Source organism: Pinus tabuliformis, chromosome 2_2 (genome assembly GCF_031772625.1).
Source record: "Pinus tabuliformis cultivar Carrire ecotype Pingquan chromosome 2_2, CPIR1, whole genome shotgun sequence".
In the NCBI taxonomy this organism is placed as follows: Eukaryota; Viridiplantae; Streptophyta; class Pinopsida; order Pinales; family Pinaceae; genus Pinus; species Pinus tabuliformis.
In genome coordinates, this window is record NC_142300.1 from 1242401493 (window position 1) to 1242421450 (window position 19958).

Here is a 19958-nt window from a genome sequence, read left to right on the forward strand (position 1 = left end):
TTAGATGACCGAAATCTGTAACACAAGTTCAATGTGGCAACAGTGACCAGGGCAATGGACAACCAGCAGGTTCTCCATACGTGATACAACTTCCATACTGATCCACTGGACCAAGAACTAGATCATAAAGTCCCTCAGCAGCAAGCCTTATATGCACTTTATCAACTTCACTTAACACCACATCCTCAGATATTTCTCTACAAGTAAGAAGCTTTGAAAACACCCCAAATAGAATTTTTATCTTTTGTCGTAAATGGGCATCCTTTTTTAGGCAAGTAACTTTTCACAAGAGTTTTAATACCATAGATTTTCAAAAAACATTCTTTACTCCTTTCTTCCCATTCTGTCTTTAGAATATCAGCAGCGTTACTATTCAGGTGCCACCAAATTTGCAAAATTTTAATCTTGTGCTGGAACTTTCTTGAAGATCTTTGATATTTCAGCTGTGCCAGAATGAGCTACAACAGACGGTTTAAGTTTTAGCCTGGATATGATTCTGTTGTCTTATTTAGCATTTTGTTGTACTGCTCCATTGTAAATTTATCATCTATAGATTGGCCTCCAAGGGGGCTCGATGTCCAAATGCGTTATAGCCACCTCTTATATTGTCTTCCATGAAATGAGTTTTATGATTCACAATTGTTTTTTATCCTTTTTATAATCATTGTAGTCTATCATATATATACATATATATGGCTTGATGTTCAAAAGCATTAGAAGCCACCCATGTAGGTTTTACATTGCCTTTTCTAAAATGAGTTCCATGATTCGATATTGTTTTTAGCCTCTTTATAATCTTTGTACTCTCAGAATCTCGTGTGTGAGAATGGGATAAATCGGGTTAGACTATCTCGAGGGGCATCCAAGCTCAACATGTAGGCAATCCCCACTCCCAAGTAAGACTTCGTTGAGTTTGGTTGCCCATTGGATAGTGTACCCATACATATATAATCAACCACTAGAACTTCAACACCCAACCATGCCTCCATTGGATTTCGGCATCCCATTGGGTTATTTCGATAGGGGCCTGTCAAGGGCACCGTCTTCAACGCGGGGATGAAGCGATCCCCATTTATCCCAATCTCAGATGCAGTTGCCACCGCTTAAGAGTGTATCCACTCGATTAAAATCCATAAAAAAGAGTCTATTGTATTAAAGTTGGTTCTACACAAGGCCTATGACTGTGTAGACTGGAATTTTCTCCGAATTTATGTTAAAGATTGGACTATCTATTGGAATCGTTGATTGGATTATACTCTATAAATTATGTGGTTCTGATCAACAGTGTTCCATCGAATTTCTTCAGGGTTTATAGGGGACTTAGACAGGGTTCTTCTTTATCTCCTTTACTCTTTTTGTTGGTTATTGATGGGCTGAGCAGGAAAATCGTGGAGGCCAAAGCTTACGGTTGTTTCAATGGTCTACAGGTAACAAGGAAATGTCTCTGTTACACACTAATGTTTATCGATGATGTGCTCTTGTTTGGACAAGTTTCTACATGCCAGTGGAAGCAACTTTTTTTCATCATTTCTAAATTTGGGGTTGTTTCCGAATTATACATGAATAATCTAAAATATTTACTTATCCATAAGAGGGATATGGGTAATTTTCCTCTTAAAATAAAGGGAGAGAGCAAAGCCATAAATATGCAATGTACAAGGGATGTTGACAATTCCAACCTCACTTAAGAAACCCAGTTTCAACTCAGCACTTTTGAATGCGTCCCCAGAAGTACCATAAAGACCAAAACACTATAGAAACAGCAATCTGTTGCAACAAAAAAATTCCAGCTAATTTAGAGCATTGAGAAAACCAAACAAGAAAAAAATTTATGCGAAAAGATTAGACTATGCGTGAGAGAAACATTCAATATGTGATTCTGTTAAAATTGGTAACTAGGGCCAAACTCCATGTGGATCACCTTATTTATGGCTTTTGATATTTTTCCTAGATTCCTCTCATCGAGAGGTGTAGGATTGATCTAAAGATCATCGATTCCGATAAGTATTTATGGAGATATGAATTTATTTTGATTATGGACAAATTGTCAAAGTCGGCCAGCAAACTTATGTAAGTTCAGAAGCCCAACAGTCATGTCTATTCAACCTCAACGTTTGCATATAAATACAAGGAGCATTCTCCTCATTTGGACAATTCAATTCAATTCACTCTAAAATATTTACTTATCCATAAGAGGGATATGGGTAATTTTCCTCTTAAAATAAAGGGAGAGAGCAAAGCCATAAATATGCAATGTACAAGGGATGTTGACAATTCCAACCTCACTTAAGAAACCCAGTTTCAACTCAGCACTTTTGAATGCGTCCCCAGAAGTACCATAAAGACCAAAACACTATAGAAACAGCAATCTGTTGCAACAAAAAAATTCCAGCTAATTTAGAGCATTGAGAAAACCAAACAAGAAAAAATTTTATGCGAAAAGATTAGACTATGCGTGAGAGAAACATTCAATATGTGATTCTGTTAAAATTGGCAACTAGGGCCAAACTCCGTGTGGATCACCTTATTTATGGCTTTTGATATTTTTCCTAGATTCCTCTCATCGAGAGGTGTAGGATTGATCTAAAGATCATCCGATTCCGATAAGTATTTATGGAGATATGAATTTATTTTGATTATGGACAAATTGTCAAAGTCGGCCAGCAAACTTATGTAAGCTCAGAAGCCCAACAGTCATGTCTATTCAACCTCAACATTTGCATATAAATACAAGGAGCATTCTCCTCATTTGGACAATTCAATTCACTCATCTTCTCTCTCTCTCCTATGCATAAAATGAGCCTCTCTCTCTCTCACACGTGTGGATGAAAAGAAAGACATCCTAGGGCAAAGAAGACGCAGAAAGAAGGACGCTAAGGCAGCAGGTCATCTCTTTGACCAGCGTTGACCTTCCAAAAGTGTGGATTGGGTGTGGTTGCCTCTCTTAGGCAGGCCGCAATTTTTGGCACGAAAATCAAGCCGATCTAACCTCTAGTTTGACCGGTATTGACTACCCTAGTTTAGGGCTGCAGTTGACTTCAGAAATCTACAAATTGACTGAACGTTTTGGAGCTGTTCAAGGGTTGTTTCTTCAGGCTGTTCAAGGACAAGTTGACCAAAAATTGACCAAGTATTTTAGAGGTCAATTTCAGCTAGTTTGACAAAGTTTGACTTTGCTGATCTAGAGTTTGTTGTTGCTGATATAAAATTACAGAATTCAGATTTTGTACTATTTCTCTCTGCTGAACTATTGAAGATAAAAGAAGATTTGATCAAAGGATTTCCCCGCATTGGGGTTTGTCTCTGGCTAGCCACCACATCTTGTGTCTCTTGTCTTGGCTTGTTTTTTGTTGATCATTTAATGTTCTATCTGCACTTTACTTAATGTATATGTGATTGCTAATCTATGGCTAATAAGAAGAAAAATAAGTAAACTTCTCTAAGCATAGAACATACCATATTTTAACATGGTATCGGAGCTAAGGTGATGACAACACCCAAGCAAGAGCAAGAGCAAGAGCAATCACCAAAGAGAAGGTTGGCAAGGCTATCTTAAAAAGAAATCATGGGGTCCTCAACACACTTCCCCGCTGAAGACAAACTCCATGAGAAGTCTGACTATCACGGATGGAAGATGTCTCTCGATCTAACATTAGAAGAGCAGTAAGTGTTGGACCATGTGAGAGGCGGGATTGTTGAGCCTCCACCAAATGCATCCGCTGCTGTTAGGAACAAATGGACCAAGGGAGAAGTTAAAGCAAGGAAGATCATCCGGGACTCTATCGACAAGCGCTTGGTGGCCTATGTTTCTGAGTTGAACACCTCCAAAGAACTCTACGATAGACTGGTGAGTTTATTAAAGTTAATGATGCAAATCAAGTCTTGTTTCTTAGAAATAAACTGAAAGAAATTAAGAAGGGCAAAGATGAGAGTATGCAAGCATATTTCTTAAGGATCACCGAGATCAAGAACGATCTCTTATCTATTGGGGAAGTAATTCCTGACAGGGAAATGACACTCACAACTCTAGGAGGACTGCCATCTGAATGGTATATATTCAGGACTACTCTTTTCAACAATAACGTAATTCCTGGATTTGAGGAATTAATGGCCAGACGCATTCAAAAAGAAACGAGGATGGAAGAGCAAAAAATGCCCATACTTAAAGGTCATCCCTCTGCATTTTCTTCTCATACTAAAAGAAGAAACAATTCCGGGGCTAAATTCAAAGGCAAGGTTGGACCAAAGGGTGGAAGAAAATGACGATGTTACAATTGTAATAAAAAGAGTCACTATGCAAGGGAGTGCCCTGATAAAAGGGACTCACACCGGGACGATGATCAAAATCCCTCTCAAAGCAATCAAAGGAATGGCAGGTCAAATGGCAGAGGTAAAAGAAGTGTTGGAAATCAAGGAAGAGGACAACCATTCAAGAAGGCAAGAAATTCCAGGTATGAATCTAACACTGTTAACAATAAGCAAGATGAATATTATCTACCAACAGCTCTACCTACTACTGCTCCCCCAGACTCGCTGGGAAATTGGCTTATTGATAGTGGTGCCTCAAGGCACTTCACTAGTTACAAAGAAACTCTATAATCTGATAGAGAAGGAAACCAACCTGGAAATTGTTCTTGGAGATAATTCAAAATATCCCGTGAAAGGCGTAGGAAATGTCACTCTTCAATTGAATCAAGGTAATACCATCCACTTACAAGATGTATTATATTTACTTCATCTCAAAAAGAACCTGGTGTCCATTTCGGCAATGGAAGACAAAGGCTACAAGGTGGCCTTCAGCGATGGCAAGGTACGTGTATGGAAAAAGAACTTTAAAGATGCTTTTACTCTTGGGTTTCAAGTTGATTCATTATATTAGGTCAGTGGAAGTCCGCTGGGTGTCATGACTTGTGACACATCTCTTCAGTCCGAACTATGGCATCAGAGGTTTGCTCACCTTCATTATAAAGCTCTACTCGATGTAAGAAAAATGGTGACCGGAATGCCCGAGTTCAAATTAGAGCAAGAAGGTGTATGTCCAGGATGTGCCGAAGGAAAGTTAAAAGGGGGACCATTCCCCTCAAGCCAAAGCAAGACCTCCAATATATTGAAGTTGGTTCACTCAGACATATCCGGTATGATGCCTGTGAACTCCTTGAGAGGATATTTATATTACCTCACTTTTACAGATGATTATTCTCGCAAGACTTGGATATACTTCTTGAAAAAGAAGGATGAAGTGTTCTCCTGGTTTTGACACTTCAAAGCCTTGATCGAGAATCAAACCGTAAAGAAGATCAAGACCCTAAGGACTGATAATGGAACTGAATATGAATCCAATGAGTTCCAAGACTTTTGTAAGGAGGTTGGCAATAAGAGGGAGACTACTACACCATATACTCCTGAGCAGAATGGTGTGGCGGAAAGAAAGAATCATACAATTGTGGAAGTTGTCCGCGCTGTGCTTCATGATCAAAGACTTCTGAAGTTTCTATGGGCCGAAGCTACAAATACCGCCGTATATGTACAAAACCGATGCCCTCATCAAGCATTGCGTTCTAAGACTCCCGAAGAAATGTTCACCGGTAAGAAACCTTACGTATCTCATTTTAGAATTTTTGGAAGCCCTGTATATTTTCATGTGCCGAAAGAGAAAAGGAATAAATTGGGTGCATCTGGAAAGAAAAGAATCTTCGTGGGCTATAGTGAAAATACTAAGGGCTATAGAATCTATGTAGTTGGTCAAAGGGAAGTCCAGATTAGTCATGATGTCACCTTTGACGAAGATATGGCTCTTAGCAAAGTAGACAATTTTCCTACTTTAAGGGGATCTAAAGAAGCTGACACCGGGGAACCGAAGGAAAACGAAGATGAGACGATGCCTGATGTGGAAGAACCTATGGATCCTATTGATCCTCCTCCACAAGAGCCTTCCTCTTCTAGGAAGAGGCCTTCATGGCTTAGGGGGACACTTGATAATGCTGAAGGACACATTGCACCCCGAGAAACCTTCCGTGAAAGTAAGAAGCCGAACAGGTATTAGGGATACCTAACCATCATGAGCACGTTCATCCAAAATGAGTCTTCGTCATTCATAGATGTCGTCAAGCATCAAGTATGGAAGGATGCTATGACCGAGGAATATGAGTCCATTAGAAAAACGATGTTTGGAATGTGGTCCCCACACCCCAGGACAAAGCAGTGGTCACTTCAAAATGGCTTTACAAGATAAAGCATGCAGTTGATGGAAGTGTGGAAAAGTATAAGGTTCGTTTTGTGCTAGTGGCTTCTCCCAGAAGGAAGGTATAGACTATGACGAGATATTTGCACCTGTTGCCCGATATACCACCATCCGCTTGATCATAGCCCTTGCTGCTTCGCAAGGATGGAACCTACATCAAATGGATCTCAAGACTGTGTTCTTACATGGTTCGATCAAAGAGGAGGTCTATGTGGAGCAACTCGAAGGATTTGAAATTTATGATCGAGAATCTCAAGTGTGCAGGTTGAAGAAGGCCCTCTATGGGTTAAAGCAAGCACCCCGAGCATGGTATGAGAGGATCGATAGCTACTTGATGAAGTTGGGATTCACTAGGAGTGAAGTCGACCCTAACCTTTACTTTAAGGTTATAGATGACAAGCCTCTCATACTGGTGCTATATGTCGACGACCTCTTTCTAACAGGTGCGAACCCTCTCATTCACGAATGTAAGAGGGAGTTGGCTTCTGAGTTCGAGATGAAAGACCTAGGACTTATGCACTATTTCCTCGGACTGGAAGTTTGGCAGAAACCAGGGGAGATTTTCCTATCTCAAGGAAAATATGTGGTGAAGATATTGGAGAGATTCGGCATGGTGGACTACAAGCCCGTAACTACCCCGATGGAGCTTGACTTCAAGAAGTTAAGCGGTAGGGCTGCCGGACCTATTTTACGAAATGCTACCAAGTATCGTCAACTCGTCGGAGCATTAATGTTCTTGGTGAACTCCCGTCCGGATATATGCTTTGCAATCAACACATTGAGTCAACATATGGTTGAGCCTCACCACTCACATTGGATTGGTGCCAAGAATCTGTTGAGATATCTTTGTGGCACAACCACTCATGGGTTGAGATACACTGTCGGAGATGTGAGACTACTTGGGTATACTGATGCTAATTGGGCAGGCAATGTGGTGGACCGAAAGAGCACTTCTGGGTGTTGTTTCTCTTTGGGATCTGCCTCGATATCCTGGATGTGCAAAAAGCAGAAGTCGGTGGCTTTGAGTACCGCTGAGGCAGAATACATTGTTGCTACCATGGCCTCTTGTGAGGCAATCTGGTTGCGAAAGCTCTTCAGTGAGCTGTTTAGATTTACTTTGGATACCACCGTGATTCTGTGTGACAACCAGAGCAGGATCCGTTTATCAGAGAATCTCGTATTTCATGATCGCTCCAAGCATATCGATATCATGTACCACTATATTCGAGATATGGTGCAGCGAGGAGCAATAAGGCTCCAACATATCAATATAGATGAACAGGTCGCTGACATTTTGACAAAGCCCCCAGGAAAGGTCAAATTCCTGACTTTCCGAGAACGACTTGGTGTTGTTCAAAGACCCTCTTATGAGGGTTGAGAATGATGTATTGAGCTCTGGGAGCTCCAGGGGGGGCAGGGTACTTCTTGGAGCGACATGTGACCACAGGGCGACTCACCATCCCCTGGTGGTGCACTATGTACAGGGTAAAGGTTCAACCTTCCCTTGTGACACCCCGTGGCCACTGTGAAACAGGATGATTAGTTCTCCTTTAGGCCAGGATGATTCGTTCTCCGTGGCGACTGTGGAGCAGGATGATTAGTTCTCCTGTGGGCTAGAATGATTAGTTCTTTGTGGCATCCACTGGACAGGATGATTCGTTCTCCTGTGGACAGGATGATTAGTTCTCCTGTCGAGGCATCCTACCCATGCAGTGTGGGACTCATGGGAAGTAACTCTCATCTGATCAATGATCAGGGAAATGAGGATAGGGACCATAGTAGTACTATCGATGGATGCATCGGTGTATCTACCGTACTCCCTATGCTAGGATGACCTCCATTGATCTGTGATCAATGATACTGATTTGGGATCAGTGAGAGTGGTTCACACTCTAAGACTGACTTCGGGTCAGTGGAGGATGGTATGATACATCCTCGATCATTTCTTCTTCTTCATAGTTCGAGCAGAGCAGAGCATAGCAGAGTGGGGTCAAGTTGTACAGGACAGTGCATTTGATGGATGGATAGCAGCGGCGGTCTAACGGATTGCAGATGAAGTTCTCCCTAGTTGAGAGGGAGTGTTAAAATTGGCAACTAGAGCCAAACTCCATGTGGATCACCTTATTTATGGCATCTATATTTTTCCTAGATTCCTCTCATCGAGAGGTGTAGGATTAATCTAAAGATCATCCGATTCCGATAAGTATTTATGGAGATATGAATTTATTTTGATTATGGACAAATTGTCAAGGTTGGCCAACAAACTTATGTAGGCTCATAAGCCCAACAGTCATGTCTATTCAACCTCAATGTTTGCACATAAATACAAGGAGCATTCTCCTCATTTGGACAATTCAATTCACTCATCTTCTCTCTCTCTCTCCTACGCATAAAAGGAGCCTCTCTCTCTCACGTGTGGATGAAAAGGAAGACGTCCTAGGGCAAAGAAGACGCAGAAAGAAGGACGCTAGGGCAGCAGGTCATCTCTTTAACCAACGTTGACCAAACGTTGACCTTCCAGAAGTGTGGATTGGGTGTGGTTGCCTCTCCTAGGCAAGCCGCAATTTTTGGCACAAAAATCGAGGCGATCTAACCTCTAGTTTGACCGGTATTGACTGCCCTAGTTTAGGGCTGCTGTTGACTTCAAAAATCTGCAAATTGACTGAACTTTTTGGGGTTGTTCAAGGGCTGTTTCTTCAGGCTGTTCGAGGACAAGTTGACCAGAAATTGACCAAGTATTTTAGAGGTCAATTTCAGCTAGTTTGACCAAGTTTGACTTTGTTGATCTAGGGTTTGTTGCTGCTGATATAAAATTATAGAATTCAGATTTTGTACTATTTCTCTCCGCTGAACTATTGAAGATAAAAGAAGATTTGATCAAAGGGTTTCCCTGATCCAAATGGATCCAAGAAACACACTCTATGTCTTCAAAACTACGAAAATCATGCCAAAAACCAAGGAGAAATCACATAAGGCGGCCTTTTAATACACTACCGGGAGGCAAAACCCGTGAAATTAATGGAAAAAACAAAGTAACGAAGGCGGAACCAATAATACACAGTAGTCGTTCGATCTGGCCGATCAACGGTCCAGATCGGATTGGCAATCGCAATCGGCGGTGCCCTTCGGCAGAGATCGACGGGATCCACATGAGACTTGCGACAGCGATCAGCGGAATCGACGGGATCCACATAAGGCATGCGACGGCGATTGGTGGAGTTAATCTGGACCGTCGATCAAGCGCACAGATCGACAGCCCATATTACATTGTCGGATCGCTATCGGGGGATTGCAGAAGCACTTACAAACGGCCTGAGGGTTATTGCGATGAGCGACATATATCACATCGGAACTGTGCAGAGGGGCCGATATCAATACACCATGCGACAACCGGATGCGATAGCAGTATAAAGGAAATTTGATATAATTTCAAGTCTGTAATAGAGCCATTTTTAATGTATTTTCGCGATTTTGTTGTATTTCCAAAACACAAAGGGACGGAGCCCTTCTGATATGCGATAGCGACTTGTGAACGAACCCGATAGGGGAATGAATCATATTTAAAGGACTTTGAAGTCCGGTATATTGAGTTTTGGTGGATTTTCTCTGTTAAAATGTATTTTCACTGTAAAAACAGAGCGTCGCCGTTTCAGAGGCCCGAGGCACTCTAGCGCTGCGAAATAGGTGGCCACCTCCTCTCCATGCGTTAAGCAATGATTGTATAACGCTCGCAGAGGGATTCAAAGCATTCAGAGGCCAGAGAGACTGAGAGCCGAGGATATGAAACGAACACGCGGCGTTGGCTTTAAAGCCACAGACAGAGAGAGCAGCAAGGGAGGCAGTGTTGCAAGCAAATGCGAGACAGAGTTTGCACAGAGATTGAGAGTTGTGAGGGAGTTTGTGTACTCAGAGGAAGCTTGATGGATTCAAGTGAAGCTCTTGTAAATGCATCTGTTGTGTGTGAAGCTCAAACTGAGCTCACAATTGTAAACACTCTGTTTGAAGACTTAATAGAGAAGCCACCACTGAAGGTTGGACCAGGAGATGTAGCCCAGGAGTATTGGGTGAACTCCTTATTAAATCTGATGTGTTTTTATGTGTTTGTCTATTATAGTCTTTAACTGCTTTAAAGTCTATGTATTTCGTAATCTGATCGATCCATTGCACAAAATAACATAGGCACATCCATGCACATAAGTCTGTAATACCTTATTATTGTCTTAGATCTCATTATCAGATCAAGTGGTATCAGAGCTTTAGGTTGCTAAGGTTAGACAAGCTTGCGTTGGACTGTTTGTGAATGCTAACTAGATCAAAGCTTAAATTAGGAGAAGGAGAACTGCTTCAAACTAACCCAGAAATCGGTAGAGTCTATCCTAGGAGGAAAATGTTAGAAGAAATTCTCTTGGAATCAGACTCTCAGTTCATGAATAGTTTCATGACCATGAGAGCCATGGTAGAAAAAATGTATAGAGAAATCAAGAAAGGTTGAAGTGAAGATTCTTCAACTTCCAAACATGACAAAGTAACAGAAGAATCTCTTCGAAATGACCATTATGAAGGCAAAGAGAAAGAAGAAAAGCTTCCACACCTCCTGATAGCCCTGAAAATAAAAAGAAGAAAACATCTTTGATTAAATTAGATGTTAAATTTGATTTGCCAACATATGATGGAGAGTTAAATGCAGAGAAGTTAGATAACTGGATTAGGCAAATTGATGTCTATTGCAGGGTGCAAAAGATTGATTTAGACAAGAGTAAAATTCAGCTAGCCAGCCTATGCCTTAGAGGCACTGCCTTGGTATGGTGGGAAGGCAGGACACAAACTGACTTGAAGAAACATGGTAAAATTCTTTCTGTCTGGAGTGAATTTGTTTCTGCAATTAAAAAACAATTCTATCCACTAGCTTATATGCAGCAAGCTATGATGAGTTGGCAAACTCTTCGCCAATTAAAAGGGCAAAGTGTACAAAGCTACACCCAAGAATTTAGAAAAAGAGCTTTGATTCTAGGCATTTCTTTAGACTCACCTGAAACTTTGTTCAAGTATATAAGTGGTCTACACAGCTATTTAAGGCACACCATTCTCATGTTTAACCCTACTAGCATAGATGAGGTGTCTGTCCAGGCTACCCATCTAGAGACTAGAGGCAAGAATGTGAACCCAGAGATTGGGGGATCATCAAAACCCACTGCAAAGCAAGGGTTGTATGAATGGCTAGTTATGCATTTTGGCTTAACTAATGCTTCTGCCACTTTCATGAGTAATGAATGATGTACTCGGGCCTTTTATTGATGATTTTGTAATTGTATATTTGGATGACATTCTTGTCTTTAGTAAAACATGGGAAGAACATTTGAAACATGTGAAGCAGACTCTAGATGTTTTGAAAAAGGAAAATCTTTATGTTAAATTATCAAAATGTGAATTTGGTAAAACATCTTTGAATTATTTGGGTCATATTGTAGGGGATGGTGAATTGAAGATAGATCCCTCTAAGATTGCAGTCATTGTAAACTGGCCTAAACGCAAGTCTGCTACAAAAGTTACAAGCTTCCTAGGGGCAGCACAATATTGGAGAAAATTTATTGCTAACTTTTCCTTAATTGCAGCTCCCTTACACGCTTTGACAAAATTGAACAAGGTGTTTCAATGGGGAGGCAAACAGCAGAAAGCCTTTGACACCTTGAAAGAAAAAATTAGTACAGCACCAGTACTAGCATTGCCAAATCTTCAACAACTATTTGAGATCGAAACAGATGCCAGTGATTATGCCATGGGAGCAGTGTTGATTCAACATGGTAAACCCATATGCTACCATTCTGAGACTTTTAATTCTGCAGTAATTAATTATCCTACATATGATAAAGAATTGTATGCATTAGTTCAGAGTGTGAAGTGGAAACATTACTTAATGGGCAAAGAAACAATAATACATATTGATCATCAGCCACTTCAGTACTTGCACTCACAAACTAAACTGTAGCAGTCAAGACACTATAAGTGGATGGGTTTCCTACAACAGTTTCATTTAGTCATCAGATATAAAAAGGGCATAGACAATAAAGTTGCAGATATGTTGTCCAGACTGATCATAAATGCATCTACTATACTTAAGCATAACTCAGTAATGCATGAAAGCTACATTGAACAATATGCTCAAGATATAGACTTTAAAGATGTATATGCAACTTTAAGTAATGGCAAAAAGGTAGAAGAATTGGATTACTATGTTAAGGATAGACTCTTGTATCATTTGGGAAAGCTATGCATTCCACAAACGGAAAGAGTTAACATAATTAGGGAGGCACATACTTCTCTGATATCTAGTCATTTTGGTGTAAGTAAAACAGTTGCACAGCTACAAAGATACTGCTATTGGCCAAGAATGCATGAAACAGTTTCTAGATATGTAAGAGGGTGTACCATGTGCTAAAAGTAAGCCCGGCAATAGAAAACTAGGCTTGTACACTCCACTACTAGTCCCTTCCCTTCCTTGGGAAAGTGTTTCCATGGACTTTGTTGGAGGACTGCCAAAATCTAGAAAAGGTCATGACTATTTATATGTTATTGTGGACAGGTTCAGCAAAATGTGTATTTTAATACCTTGTAATAAGCAGATTACCGCTGAACAAATAGCGAAATTGTTCTTTCAGCATGTCTGGGTGCATTTTGGGTTACCCACTTCCATAGTATTTGATCGAGACTTCCGATTTGTTGGGAAGTTCTGGTCAAGTCTGTGGGAATTAATGGATACCAGACTGAAAAAAGTACAGCCTTTCATCCACAGACAGATGGCCAAACAGAGGTAGTCAACAAGATAGTGATCCAGTTGCTCAGGGGTTATTGCAACAAGCATCCCAAGCTTTGGAATGAACACTTATGTTATGTGCAACATGCTTACAACCGTGCTAAACATTCTTCTACACAGAGATCTCCTTTTGAGACCTGTTTTGGTTTCATACCAAAGTCTCCCTTGGATTTTGTCTTTGAAAAAAACATAGAAGTCGCTAGACACAGTGATGTGGACAAAGCAACTAGATTCATTGAACAAATCCAAGAGATTCCCCAGGCAATGCAGGAACAGCGGGAAAAGAGCCAAGCCAAATACAAGGCAAGGCATGATAAACATCGGGTGGAGCACAGCTTCCAAGTTGGCAATCAAGTCTGACTATATATCAGCAAGGACAGAATGCAAGGTGAAGGAAAGAAATTGAAGCCAATAAGGTATGGGCCTTTTAAGGTACTTGAGAAAATTGGTGAGAACGTTTTCCACCTTGATCTGCCAGCACATCTATTCAGTAGTAAATGCAAAAAATTTAAGACTGTTTGAACCTTCATTAATTGAAGATCTTGAAGAGCAAAGTCAATTGTCTTCCATTGATGATCTGTTGCCTGAATACCTCAATGAGCTGCAGGAAGATACAGTTCTGAACAGGAAGGTGAGTACAACGTGCAGAAGAGATGTTGAGTACCTAAGAATTGGACTCAAAGGTTCAAAACCCAGCAGTGCAAAATGGATAGAGATTGGGCAAGTGAGGCAACTGTATCCTCACTTAAGCGATGCTTGAAAACCAAATTTTGGTGGTCCAAAAGCCTTTTCAGTGGGAAGGCGTGATCCAAATGGATCCAAGAAACACTCTCTATGTCTTCAAAACTACGAAAATCATGCTAAAAACCAAGGAGAAATTGCATAAGACAGCCTTTTAATACACTATCAGGAGACAAAACCCGTGAAATTAATGGAAAAAAACAAAGTAACGGAGGCGGAACCAATAATACACAGTAGCCGTCCGATCTGGCCGATCAACGGTCCAGATCGGATCGGCAATCGCAATCGGCGGTGACCTTCAGCAGAGATCAGCCGGATCCACATGAGACTTGCGACAGCGATTAGCGGAATTGACAGGATCCACATAATGCATGCGACGGCGATTGGCAAAGTTAATCTGGACCGTCGATCAAACGCGCAAATCAACGACCCATATTACATCGTCAGATCACTATCAGGGGATTGCAGAAGCACTTACAAACAGCCCGAGGGTTATTGCGATGAGCGATTGCGATATATTGCATCGCCGCATCACATCGGCACTGTGCAGAGGAGCCGATATCAATACACCATGCGACAACCGGATGCGATAGCAGTATAAAGGAAATTTGATATAATTTCAAGTCCATAACAGAGCCATTTTTAATGTATTTTCGCGATTTTGTTGTATTTCCAAAACACAAAGGGACGGAGCCCTTCCGATATGCGATAGCGACTTGTGAACGAACCCGATAGGGGAATGAATCATATTTAAAGGACTTTGAAGTCCAGTATATTGAGTTTTGGCAGATTTTCTCTGTTAAAATGTATTTTCACTGTAAAAACAGAACACTGTCGTTTCAGAGGCCCGAGGCACTCTAGTGCTGCGGAATAGGGATTCAAAGCGTTCAAAGGCCAAGGAGAGAGCCGAGGATATGAAACGAACAAGCAGCGTTGGCTTTAAAGCCACAAACAGAGAGAGCAACAAGGGAGGCAGTGTTGCAAGCAAATGCGGGACAGAGTTTGCACAGATATTGAGAGTTGTGAGGAAGTCTGTGTACTCAGAGGAAGCTTGAGGGATTCAAGTGAAGTTATTGTAAATGCATCTGTTGTGTGTGGGGCTCAAACTGAGCTCACTATTGTAAACACTCTGTTTGAAGACTTGATAGAGAAGCCACCACTGAAAGTTAGCCCAAGAGATGTAGCCCAGGAGTATTGGGTGAACTCCTTATTAAAACTGTTGTGTTTTTATGTGTTTGTCTATTATAGTCTTTAACTGCTTCAAAGTCTATGTATTTCACGATCTGATCAATCCATTACACAAAATAACATAGGCACATCCATGCACATAACTCTGTAATACCTTATTATTGTCTTAGATCTCATTATCAGATCATTCCCCGCATTGGGGTTTGTCCATGATTAGCCGCTACATCTTGTGTCTCTGGTCTCGGCTTATTTTCTGTTGATCATTTAATGTTCTATCTGCACTTTACTTAATGTATATGTAATTGCTAATCTGTAATTAGTAAAAAGAAAAATAAGTAAACTGCTCTAAGCATAGAACATACCATAATTTAACAGATTCCCCCAGCAGAATGAATTCACAAGCACTGTGTTTGGGCATCGAACATTTATGGCATATGCTTGTCAATGGAAGTACAAATTCAGAAATCAAATCATCAGTAACTCTGCCAATATTTCTGTTATAAAACTGTTTTGCTCCTTTGAATAAGCTGGCACAAAAGCTAAGAGTAATCAGGTTTCTCAAAACGATACTGTGGCAACAGGAAAAGTCAGGAACAAAACCTGCAATAAATATTGAACAGGAAATTTCACCTCAATACCATGATCACTTGTCATTTACTATATTTTATTAAATCTTTCTGCAGCAACAGGGAACATAAAGAACAAAGCCAGCCATGAAAATTTGCTAGGAACTGCCATTTCAAGATCACAATAACTTGTGCGTACAACACAGGCTGAGACGTATAAAGAGTGAATGAAGAATTTCTCACAAAAGCAATATCCAATACAAAGGCGATTTTCTGGAAGCTTGATGTGCAAAGCATATTTCAAAAATTAGAGTTCATGTGGAGGCATTTTAGAACAAACCCGATGCACATGATCAATATCAGATCCCCAAAAAATATATATCCCTTTCTGCCCAGTGAAGCATGCAGCCAATCAGTACAGTTTCTTTCAAGCAAGGTATCGATACAGTTTCCTATCATTCTTATCCCTCTCTAAAAATTCCCGCTCAATGAGGGATTCAATGCGTTTCTTTATAACTGCAGGATTAGGCAAAAATCTTGCTTGTAACTGTTTTGTAACCTCAGCAACAATATTATTATGGTCTAAAACACGCCTAGCTTTCATAATCCTGACAATAGCTGCTTCAATCTGAGGTTTCCTGTCTTCTTCCACTTTCTGACGAGTCTCCTGCTTCTCTGGTTCTGTTTCTTTTTGTGCAGCCACTGTTCCTATTTTCACCTTGTAAAACTTGCTGGTGAAACTGTCATTGAACTGGAATGTATCTTTTTCACCTATATCCCTGCCCATAGGTTCTTTACGCAGTACATTTTTTCCCTTCACACAGGCAAGAGATTGCAAGCACCTTTTCAGGTCTGCAGCTAGGATATCTGTTGCCTGTTCAATTTCTTTATAGCTCAGACAATCTGCTGAATTAAACAGCATTAGAATACACATCTGATAAGTGGAAACATTAAGTTCATGTTTCCTAGATTTACCAAAGGTTGCTTTTAGGTCTGCAGTTCCCATGTTAGTCTGCCATGTCAATCTCCGACCGGTGTGTGTGTTGAGATAGTATCCCCTAAACCTTTCACACACAGCCCAGATTTCTGTGGGCAGGTTGCAACATGCACCTGGCTGTGTTGGCCATGAACCTGTTGTGAGAACTTGCACGGCCAAAGTAGGCCCTTCGCTGACTTCATTGGAGCCAGCCAACAATGCATTGAAGCCTTGCATAGTGTCCCTGGAAGTCTTCATATCTGTAAACATACCTTCCAACTTCGAAGTGAACTGATAACCACATTCTGTCTTCAATTTCACAATTAGGCTCCTCTCAGCATCATCTGAAACAGTTTTCCCTGACAAGAGACGCTTAGCCAAATGCTGCTTATAGTACTTCTCAAAGACATCCTTTTCATGAAGGTAGCGGAATAACATCATTACCTTGTCAAGTACTACTTCTACATCCTCTTCGCTGACTCCTTTTAGACCCTTCCGAAGTTTATCATCAACAAACAAAGAAATATATTCTGGTGACCTTGTATTCAAATTAATAAAGAATTCAAATGATGAATTCAAAGCATTTTGAAAAGTTTTATCATTGCTAAATGCCATGCTAATAATTTTGTCATACTTATCCTTCATATCAAGAAGGTGTTGCACAAAGTCAACTGGATCTTTCAGCGTCTCTGGATCAGTTACCAATTGCTTCCCTGTGTCACGTAAATGAGAAGTCATAACATCCCGGATGGTTGGCAACCCACTGGGAACACGACGAAACAAGCTATGCATGCGCCCCAAGTCTTCATACTTGTCACTCACAAGCATACTCACCAATCCAGAGTTCTCCATGTGGACCAGCCGCGTCATGTGGTTTGCGATCATCTCCCTCTCAACAACAGAGGTAATCTTTATCTCGCTCTTTGGATCTAAGTAATTTGAAACTCTGTCCATCTCTTCATTTAGCCTTCTTTCTGCTTTCTTCATATAATCACCACAATCACAACATTCAATAAACTGTTGGGACTCTATTCTGTAAAAATTGGCCGTAACATCCAAAAAGGACTTTTCAAAATCATCATGGTAAACAGAAGGACCCAGATCCATCAACATTTTAATGACATTACGCATTAAACCTCGATCAATGATTTCACCCGTCCGCTCTGTGTGTACAAGGTCAAGAAGGGTATTTAGCAGCCTATCACGAATATTTGGTAACTTGACAATGTGATCTCTCCACAGATTCAGTCCAAGTTCATTGACTGGGGTCTTGTTGGAATTGGTGACAAATGTTCTATCCATATACATCAGGATGTCTCGAATCATCTGTAGTGCTTTGTTATGGTCCATCCATTGCCTATTCAACTCCTCTAGGAACAAACCCCCCTGAGAAGCTTCAATCACTGTTGCTATTTCCTTTAAATGCACTGTCATGGTTGTCACCAGACCTGAATAAAGTTTCTCCCCATATTTGTGAAGCACCATATTGTATGCATTCCTGCGACAAAAGGTAAAATGCAAAAAAAAACACAAATAAATAGGGTAAGTTATTTTGTAATTCCTCTTACAAAATTAAAAAGAAAATCAATTTCATTGTTAATTCTGCAAAATTCAAATAGCTTATTTAGCTGTTTGTTAGTTGCAATTGACAGAGCATGTCACTGAACTATTCAGAAACTCAATTTAACATTATCCACAATGATTCAGCTGATTATATATATATATATATATATATATATATGGTGGCCATGTAGTGGTCAGTTTAATTGGCTAACTAAACCAAGGAATTTACAAGGAAAAAAGTGTATGATAATCATTCAATTCATTGCAAGTAAAAAAATTACCCATAAAACTAAACAAGATGGAAAGTCTAACAAACATTTCCACGCACCTGTACAACTCTTCAAAACTCAAACCACTGGCATTGTGATTATAAATCTCATGTATCGCATGCTCTATAATCTTCCATGTCTTCTCGGCATACTTTGGATCCATCTCCACCTTGTGCTTGAATGGTTCAATTTTAAAATTTCTTCTCCTTGTATTACTCATGTTTTCCTCCTTTGTTTTCCTCCTTCAAGCCCTTTTTCCTACTCGAAAATAATATGCGGTTTGCGTCCGTTATGAAACAAAATTTATCACTGCTGACACAATGAAAACTGCTTTATCCAATAGATCTGGAATGTGGCAGCTCTGCACAGTAAAACGAGAACCTTTACTACCCAATCAATGCATGCTTCCACACAATATCAATTTGCACAAACCTCGGAGAATAATTATAATCATCAAAATATTAATATAAAGATTTGGCCAAAAAAAATTGTAAAATTTTCAAAACTGTGGAATACTTATATTCTGTAGAGAACTTTGGCAATATTTTCAACTACAACATAAGTTTGGGAAAATGATCATTTTGAATTGGCTAATCTTTTTGGAAAAATTATCCAAATGCCCATAATTGGCCCTGAAACTTTCTCTGACTCAGAAACACTGAATCAGAAAATTGCCCAAAATATGGCATAAAATAAGGTGTTAAAGCTCAAAACACTTGCAGAAAAAAATCAGAGTTGAATGCTATGTAACAAAGAAAGAATCAATTCCACGTTTAAAACCCCCTCAAGGCTCAAATATAATGGGTAGGGTGTAAAGCAAAGCTAAGTTTTAGTGTACAGCACAAAACACAGCTAAAATTTAACGGTCACAGGGTAAAACAAACCTAAAACCTAATGGTTCCTGGCTGTCGGGGTTTCATTATCAGCCGAGTGCCCTCAAAGATCCTATTTCTAAACAAAACCCAATTATTTGTTCATTCTTCAACGCCGAAATGTTGGATTTCAACAAGCAGACCATTCTTTTTTTTAATTAAATTCAAAAAACAGATTTTCATTTGACGGGAAATTGTGAAATGGTAACCGAATTAACAGGGTTTTCCGGCGTTCCTCGGAATCGAACCGAGGCAAAGCAAGACGTAAAACAAGAAGAGGCCGAGGCTTTTAGAGTTACCTGCTACGCTGATAATTCCCAACGACGTGGTGCCCGCACCCAACAGATTACTCTGATGTATTCAACAAATTTAATTTTCGCAGATCATTATATGTCGTCACATTCGCAGTAATGGACGTGAAAGATTACCCTTATATATATATATATGTGACACCAAAACACTAAATTTTAATTTTAATTAATTAAAATATTTGATTATTAGTTTAATTTTTTATATATATAATTAATGGTTTTAGTTATTGTTTTCCACGGGTTTAATGGTTAAGATTACAGGTTTATTTTTCAAAAGTTATAGATGCACATCTAAGTAAGATATATTATATGTGGCAGAGTGTGTTTATAAATTTTAATAGTCAAATTATTATGTAAAGATAAAAATGATGAAAATAGTTAAATTATTGTGCAAGGATAAAAAATGATGAAAATAAATGT

At 39.9% G+C, this 19958-nt stretch overlaps 1 protein-coding gene across 2 annotated transcripts; it reads right to left on the reverse strand.

The window, feature by feature from the left end:
- Positions 1–2094: 2094 nt before the first annotated feature.
- LOC149197992 (cullin-3A-like) lies at positions 2095–19650 on the reverse strand. 2 transcript variants are annotated; one of them, XR_016254793.1, is made up of 5 exons: positions 19527–19650; positions 18415–18716; positions 15888–18021; positions 15344–15581; positions 2095–2369 (listed from the first exon to the last, which is right to left on the reverse strand). XR_016254793.1 is itself a non-coding variant. In XM_089406045.1 (3 exons), exons 2-3 carry the CDS (start codon positions 18573–18575, stop codon positions 15975–15977), a joined length of 2208 nt encoding a protein of 735 aa, XP_089262171.1. In that variant the 5' UTR covers positions 18576–18716; positions 19527–19650; the 3' UTR covers positions 15606–15974. The 2 variants fall into 2 exon arrangements, 1 of the variants encoding a protein (XP_089262171.1); XM_089406045.1 differs by lacking the exons at positions 2095–2369; positions 15344–15581 and having other exon boundaries at positions 15606–18021.
- Between the last annotated feature and the right edge of the window lie 308 nt (positions 19651–19958).

Coding starts and splice junctions, on each gene's coding strand:
- LOC149197992 (XM_089406045.1), bottom strand. CDS start 18,575: ATGAGTAATACAAGGAGAAGAAATTTTAAAATTGAACCATTCAAGCAC. Junction 18,022..18,414: donor AGTTTTGAAGAGTTGTACAG/GTGCGTGGAAAT, acceptor CTTTTGTCGCAG/GAATGCATACAATATGGTGC.